General features: G+C 43.5%; 1 protein-coding gene across 1 annotated transcript; it reads left to right on the top strand.

Moving 5' to 3' along the window:
* Positions 1-2922: 2922 nt before the first annotated feature.
* Positions 2923-7612, top strand: LOC112076359 (kinesin-like protein KIF23). Its single transcript, XM_024143164.2, has 3 exons — positions 2923-3072; positions 5320-5401; positions 7019-7612. Exons 1-3 carry the CDS (start codon positions 2951-2953, stop codon positions 7091-7093), a joined length of 279 nt encoding a protein of 92 aa, XP_023998932.1. The 5' UTR covers positions 2923-2950; the 3' UTR covers positions 7094-7612.
* The last annotated feature ends 787 nt before the right edge of the window (positions 7613-8399 follow it).

The raw sequence follows: 8399 nt of genomic DNA, 5'->3' as shown, positions 1-8399 counted from the left end.
CAAGTTGACAAGTACCATCTCACCACCAAGACGTGGCCTCTCGAATGCAGAGATACAGACCCAAACTCATTAAGGTAGTGACCAGCCAGATTGCAGAAGTCCTCTACCGTTAAAATTTCTATTAATATCCGGCCGTTAATTTGCTTTAATCATCTGAACACAACCACCCATTATTAGGGAACGGGTGTCTATTTGAGCCATGCGTCTATTCCCTTACTAAAACCCCCCCCACCTTGCGGCTCGTCCCTCTTTGATTTTCCACTTTTTGACTTCGCCTGTCTCTCACTCTTTGGATCGATTCCAGATCCGGCTGTTGCCTCACCCAAATGTTTCTGCCAATTATCACGCCAGCATGAATTTGATGTCATTTCTTTTAGTGACACCGATGGCTGGCACGAGTATGTGAATATTTTTTAATGCCGTGGGAATATCATGAGTTTGTCCATTGTAACCTTGAAAATCAGTTCATTAGACCCGATGTTATATTTGCTGAAAGTGTGCCCGATGCCTGGTGTCGTAGGTCTTGCTTCAGTGAAGATTTATATTATCAAACTCAATTTCTGTAAATTATTCCTTACGTGATTAAATAAATCATGTTAACTTTAATTAACTAGGAAGTTGGCACCACGGGAAATTTAGTCATAACTTCCGAAATAAACTCTTCAATATGAAAATATCTTCATTGATTTAGTCTTCTATTAATTTATTATTACCTCGTCAGTCTCAATTCCTGATGTCACAAACCCTTGGATACTGCACGAACCTTACGCATCAATATCATGAATCAACGATATAGCTAATTTGCTTAATTATTACTAACTAATAATTAATAAAACACAACACACGCAATGTTTACAATTGGTTCTGACATATACACTGATATTCCTAAGTGATAAGCCGATATGACGGCTTGTAGACCAAAGGAAAGGGTGGGCCAGCTCGAGAGCGGGAAACTCGGAAGTGGAACCCCCCCCGGTACAATACACCACCACTCATGGACATGCTTGTACTTTGAACATGAACAACCACTTCGAAAGAAATGGCTTTACAGTTTTCGAGTGAGGCCTTTGTTGTCTCTCTGCATACACCGTCCGTCTGCTGGATAGATGGTTCGGACAGTCTCATGTTTTGGTCACCAGCATCAGTCTTACGGAGTTGTAGCTTGTATAATGGATAGTTCAGTACTATTCGACGTTCGATATCGTTCAATTTACCAGACTAAAGATAAAACAGCTGCAGTTGAATATTGTTCTTTAGTTTTATAGATTTCTTAGCCATTTAAAAAATGGGAATGATCTCCAACTTCTCTGGTCTTTTCTTTCGGTAAGTTGCCAACCGTTTCAACAACAGTAGCGACAGCTTCCATGTTTTTGTCTAATGTACATTTTGTCTGAAGTGTTTTTTTGTACTTTTGAGTGGAAATGGGGTGTTCCATGACAGCGTTCACGGGGGCGTGGCCACTGACTGTCCTAAGTTAGCTATGAAGAAACAACTTCTCTTTAGAAGCACTAAATCACATAGACTTTTTGGAAAGATAATAGATTTATTTATCCCACATTCAAGATGCTAACCATTTTCATAAATAAGGGAAATAAAGTAAAAAAAAAATATGAAAGGTATACGTCCTTCATGAGTCACCAAATAAACAATCTTCGACGTGATCTTTCCCTTAAAGTGTCCCGGACCGTTCCAACTGCTTGGAAACAGAAATACTGTTCAATGATTATCAACCTTTTGATGCTCCAAGTGTCTCGGTTGGGTTTCCCCACAGTCACAATTCTAATCTCGACCTGCAGAGTATTTTACGACAGAGAGAGACGCTGGAGGCAGACCCACTGTAACCTAATCCTTCAGATGCTTCACAGAGAGTTATGACAACTTGCTTATAAAAATACTATTTGAGACTGTTTAATTGACCGTCTTTAACGGTCCACTAGTCCATGGATTTCTATATGTTTCTCTGCGCCCCTTGTAATAAATGATTGGAATGAGAAGGTCAGAGGGTAGGGCTTCGAAACGTCTGAGAAAGATAGAGAGGACACAGAGTAACGCCTTAACGCCTGTCTAATCAATTCAAATTTAATTTATTTGTCACATGCTGTGTAAACAACAGGTGGTAAACTAACAGTGAAATGCTGACTGCCGGAAAATAGTAGAATACAATGACAATTAAGTAACGATTTTCTGCTTATATACAGGGAGTACCAGTACTAGTCAATTGTGCTGGGGGTACGTGGATACCAGTACTGAGTCAATGTGCTGGGTACGAAGGTAATAACATGGCTATATACTGGGAAGTACCAGTACTGAGTCAAATGTGCTGGGACTAGAGTACCAGTACTGAGTCAATGTGCTGGGGTACGAGGTAATAACACTGCTATATAACAGGAGTACATACTGATCAATGTGCTGGGTTAGCGAGGTAATAACATGGCTATGTACATAGGGAGTACCAGTACTGATCAATGTGCTGGGGTACTGAGTGTAATAACATGCTTATTACAGGGATACAGTACTGAGTCAAGTGCTGGGTCGAGGTAATAACATGGCTATATTTACAGGAAGTACCAAGTACGAGTCAATGGCTGGGTACGCGTAATACATGGCTATATACCGGTACCATACTGAGTCAATGTGCTGGGGTACGAGTATAATAACAATGTCTATAATTACAGGAGTACCAGTACTGAGTCAATGTGCAGGGTACTGGGTACCAAGTACTGAGGTCAATGTGCAGGGGACGAGTACAATTACATGGCTTATTAAAACAGGGAGTACAGTACTGAGTCAATGGCTGGGTGGGAGTACCATTACTAGATCCATGTGCAGGGGTACTTGGCACGTACCAGACTGAGTAATGTCTGGGTACGAGGTAATAATGGGCTATATACAGGAGTACCAGACTGAGTTCAATTGTGCAGGGGTATGACTAAAATGTAAATGTGTTCTGATGCCTTGTTCTGATGCCTTTTTGAACTTTAAGGGTGAAGTGTTCAAGACACGAGGTGGAGGACAGTCAGTCCAGTTCACTGATATAGAAACTCTGAGACAGGAGCTGCCCACTGGACCAAGGTGTGTCCTGTCTACTGCCATTTTAATGTCGCTAACTTACTGCTTCTGCTAACTTACTACTACACAGAGACTGAAACCGGAGCTTCCCATCTGAGAAACGTAGGTTTCCTGTCTTATGCTAACTTAGTACTGCTACTAGTATACTAATTACCACTGTTACTGCTAACTTACTTACTACATACATTCATACAGTCCCATGTTTCATGAGTTGAACTAAAATACTACAGAAATGTTCCATATACACACAAAAAGCTTATTCTCTCAGATTTTGTGCAAAAATGTGTTTACATCCCTGTTAGTGAGCATTTTTCCTTTGCTAAGATAATCCATCCACCTGACAGTGGCATATCAATAAGCTGGTTAAACAGCATGATCATTAAAACGCTGCACCTTGTGGCTGGGACAATAGAAGGCCACTCTAAAATGTGCAGTTGTCACACAACACAATACCACAGTCTTGAGGGAGCTGCAATTGGCATGCTGACTGCAGGAATATCCACCAGAGCTGTTGCCAGAAGAATTTAATGTTAATTTCTCTACCATAAGCCGCTTCCAACATCATTTTCGAGAATTTGTCAGTACGTCAACCGCCTCAAAGACCACTGTGTAACCACGCCAGTCCAGGACCTCCACATCTGGCTTCTTCACCTGCAGATCGTCTGAGACCAGCCACCGGACAGCTGATGAACATGTGGGTTTGCACAACCGAAGACTTTCTGCACAAACTGTCATAAAACCGTCTCAGGGAAGCTCATCTGTGTGTGCATCGTCCTCACCAGGGTCTTGACCTGACTGCAGTTCGGTATCATAACGACTTCAGTGGGTAAATGTTCACCTTCGATGGCCACTGGTACGCTGGAGAAGTGTGCTCTTCACGGATGAATCCCTTTCAAACTGTACCGGGCAGATGGCCACAGCGTGTATGGAGTCATGTGGGCAAGCGGTTTGCTGATGTCAACGTTGTGAACAGAGTGCCCCATGTGGTTGTATTGGTATGGGGCAGGCCTAAGCTACGGACAATGAACACAATTGCATTTTATTGATTTGAATGCACAGAGATACTGTGACGAGATCCTGAGGCCCATTATTGTGCCATTCATCCGCCGCCATCACCTCATGTTTCAGCATGATAATGCATGGCTCTATGTTGCAGGGGCCATGCATTAAATTTCTTCCATGGCCTGCATATACTCACCAGGCATGTCGCCCATTGAGCATGTTTGGGATGCTCTGGATCGACGTGTACGACAGGGTGTTCCAGTTCCCGCCAATATCCAGCTACTTCGCACAGCCATTGAGGAGAGGAACAACATTCCACAATCAACAGCCTGATCAACTCTATGCGACAGAGATGTGTTGACTGCATGAGACAAATGGTGGTCACACCAGATACTGACTGGTTTTCTGATCCACGTCCCTACCTTTTAAAGGTATCTGTGACCAACAGATGCATATCTGTAATTCCCAGTCATGTGAAATCCATAGATTAGGGCCTAATGAATTTAATTAACTGATTTCCTTACATGAACTGTAACTCAGTCAAATCTTTTAAATTGGTCCATGTTGCGTTTTATATTTTTGTTCATTCTGCATACATACATACATGCATACACACATACATACATAGTGTATTCACACCCCTTCACTTTTCCCACATTTTGCTACGTTGCAGCCTTATTCTGAAATGGATTAAATAGTTTTTTCCCCTCATCAATCTACACACAATACCCCATCATGACATCACAATACCCCTTCATGACATCACAATGCCCCTTCATGACATCACAATGCCCCTTCATGACATCACAATGCCCCTTCATGACATCACAATGCCCCATCACAAAGCAAAAACAGGTTTATTCAAAATAAGAAACTGAAATCACATTTACATAAGTATTCAGACGCTCCCCATCCAACCTGACAGAGCTTGAGGGGATCTGCAGAGAAAAATGTGAGAGATTCCCCCAAATACAGGTGTGCCAAGCTTGTAGCATCATACCCAAGAAGACTTGCAGCTGTAATTGTTGCCAAAGGTCCTTCAACAAAGTAAAGAGTCTGAATACTTATATACATGTGTTATTTCATTTTTTTTTTTTTATATAAATGTGCAAACATTTATAAAACTGGTCTAATCTTGGATCACATAATGATAGTTTTGTGCTGCATAGCTCAGAACGATAAGGTGAAGATCAGTGATTTTTGTTTAGTCTGATGATGATGTCACTCACGGTGTGTTCCTCCATTCAGCCGTAAGAGGAGGTCGTCTGAGGGCAACACTGCCCAGGGGGGCGACCGTCTGGAGGGAGACTGGACAGATGTGGAGACCAGGGTAAGAGGCAGGATTCACTCCCTACACTGGACTGGCTGTTCTGTTTTGTCTGGTCCCAGATCAGTTTGTCATACCAGTGCTAGTGTAACCCATAACAAGCCTACTGATTTTGCTGCACTCACTGGTTCTGGTAACCTGACTCATTATGTCTAGAGGTCTCGCTACATGGTCTGTAACCTGACTCATTATGTCTAGAGGTCCTAGCTACATGGTCTGTAACCTGACTCATTATGTCTAGGGTCATAGCTACATGGTCTGTAACCTGACTCATTATGTCTAGGGGTCATAGCTACATGGTCTGGAACCTGACTCATTATGTCTAGGGGTCTAGTTACGTGGTCTGGACCTGATCATTATGTCTAGGGGTCCTAGCTACATGGTCTAACTGATCATTATGTCTAGGGGTCTAGCTACCTGGTCTTAACCTGACTCATTATGTCTAGAGGTCTACGCTAACAGTCCTGTAAACCTGACTCATTTGTCTAGGGGTCCTAGCTACGTGGTCTGTAACCTGACTCATTATGTCTAGGGTCATAGCTACATGGTCTGGAACCTGACTCATTATGTCTAGGGTCCTAGCTACGTGGTCTGAACCTGACTCATTATGTCTGGGTCCTAGCTACATGGTTGGACCTGACTCATTATGTCTAGGGGTCCTAGTACATGGTCTGAACCTGACTCATTTGTTAGGGGTCCTAGTTACATGGTCTGTAACCTGACTCATTATTCTAGGGTCCTAGCTACATGGTCTCTAACCTGACTCGTTATGTTAGGGTCCTAGCTATCATGTCTAACTGACTCATTATGTCTAGGGTCCTAGCTACATGGTCTGTAACCTTAATTTGTGTGCATTTATGTGAGAAATCGTGTAACGCTTGCTGCCCCTGGGGATGGATAGGAAGTGTATCCTGCCTAACTGTGTGCTAACACCACTACCTGCTACATACCACTATATTCAGTCACATATTGGCCTGTGACTGACCATAGGACAATGACCAAGACTGTACAATTATCTGGTACCAGGCTGTCATCACTGTAGGATATACAGTAAGGTACAGGTAACTGCCAAAATAATGGAAACACTTGAGTCAATGAGGGACACAACGTATATTGAAGTCAGTGCTTCTTACACCGGTGTGGTTCCTGAGTTAAGCATTTAACATCCCATCATGCTTAGGGTCATGTATAAAAATGCTGGGAGGCCATTATTTTGACTACCGTGGCTATAGCATGACAATGCCCCCCTCTCACAGGGCACGAGTGGTCGTGAATGGCTGGATGAGCTTAAAAAGGGTTGAAAACCAAATGCCTCGAGGCAGTGTGTCACCAGATCTTTAACCCAATAGAAGACTTATTGGAGATTCTGGGGCTCCGGGGACAGCTTTCTACCACCGTCAACAAAAACACAAATGATGTGGACGAGTGGTGTCCGCATCCTCCAACAGAGTTTAAGACACTTGTAGAATCTATGCCGGTGCCATTGAAGCTGTTCTGGCTCGTGGTGGCTCAACGCCACCCATTTTTAAGACACTTGATGTTAAAACATTTTTTGACCAGTTACCTGTAGTTAACCGTTCTAGAAGCTTCCACATTGTGTGTGTGTGTTCTGTGTTCCAGTGTTCTATGGCTGTCGAGATGAGGGCTGGGTCTAACCTGGGTCCGGGCTACCAGCACCATGGGCATCAGAAGTAAGTATCATTTCTTACATAGGTTTTATTCAACAAATACGTATGTGTGAACTTTCGAGGGACACGTTTCAAGGTTTCTAAATTATTACACGAGTGTACAAAACATCAGGAACACCTGCTCTTTCCATGACAGACTGACCAGGTGAATCTAGGTGAAAGCTATGATCCCTTATTGATGTCACTTATTAAATCCACCTCAATCGGTGTTGATGAAGGGGAGGAGACACGTTAAAGGAGGATTTTTAAGCCTTGAGACAATTGAGGCATGGATTGTGTATGTGTGCCATTTAGAGGGTGAATGGGCAAGACAATATATTTAAGTGCCTTTGAACGGGGTATGGTAATAGGTGCCAGGCGCACCGGTTTGTGTCAAGAACTGCAGCGCTGCTGGGTTTTACATGCTCCACAGTTTCGTATGGAGAATGGTCCACCACACAAAGGACATCCAGCCAATTTGAAACAACTGTGGGAAGCATTGGAGTCAACATGGGCCAGCATCCCTGTGGAACGCTTTGGACACCTTGTAGAGTTCATGTCCCGACGAATTGCGGCTGTTCTGAGGGAAAAAGGGTTGGAATTGTTTTGTACACTCAGGAAGCATTGGAGGCAACATTGGCCAGTGGAACCTCGTAGAGTCCATGCTCCGACAAATTGAGGCTGTTCTGAGGGAAAAGTAACTCAATATTAGGAAGAGGTTTGGTATGTTCCGCGGATTAGGAAGATGTTTGGTATGTTCAGCCGATTAGGAAGAGGTTTGGTATGTTCAGACGATTAGGAAGAGGTTTGGTATGTTCAGCCGATTAGGGGGAGGTTCGGTATGTTCAGCCGATTAGGAAGAGGTTCGGTATGTTCAGACGATTAGGGGGAGGTTCGGTATGTTCAGACGATTAGGGGGAGGTTCGGTATGTTCAGACGATTAGGGGGAGGTTCGGTAGTTCAGCGGATTAGGGAGAGGTTTCGGTATGTTTCAGACGATTAGAGGGAGAGGTTGTGTGTATGTTCAGACGATTAGGGGGAGGTTGGTAATTTCAGACGGATTAGGAAGAGGTTCGGTATGATTCAGACGATTAGGGGGAGGTTGGTATGTTACGATTACGGGAGTTCAGTGTGCTATGTTAGTAGGACGCATTAGGGAGGATGTTCGGTATGTTTCAGAACGATTGGGGGATGTGTTCGGTATGTCAGACGGATTTAGGAGGAGGTTCGGTTATGTTCAGACGATTAGGGGAGAGGTTCGGTATGTTCGAGAAACGATAGGGGGAGGTTCGGTATAGTTCACACGATTAGGGAGAGGTTTCGTGATGGCTTCA

Source organism: Salvelinus sp. IW2-2015, unplaced genomic scaffold, assembly GCF_002910315.2.
Source record: "Salvelinus sp. IW2-2015 unplaced genomic scaffold, ASM291031v2 Un_scaffold3703, whole genome shotgun sequence".
NCBI classification, from domain to species: Eukaryota; Metazoa; Chordata; class Actinopteri; order Salmoniformes; family Salmonidae; genus Salvelinus; species Salvelinus sp. IW2-2015.
The sequence above is the reverse complement of the archived record's forward strand: the minus strand, read 5'-3'. Positions and strand labels throughout refer to the sequence as shown.

What these genes read in the sequence shown, in the direction of transcription:
- LOC112076359 (XM_024143164.2), top strand. Translation starts at nt 2,951, where the DNA reads ATGCCTTGTTCTGATGCCTTTTTGAACTTTAAGGGTGAAGTGTTCAAG. An exon ending in GAGCTGCCCACTGGACCAAG is followed by an intron (nt 3,073 to 5,319) that starts GTGTGTCCTGTC and finishes TCCTCCATTCAG; the next exon opens with CCGTAAGAGGAGGTCGTCTG. An exon ending in GGACAGATGTGGAGACCAGG is followed by an intron (nt 5,402 to 7,018) that starts GTAAGAGGCAGG and finishes TCTGTGTTCCAG; the next exon opens with TGTTCTATGGCTGTCGAGAT.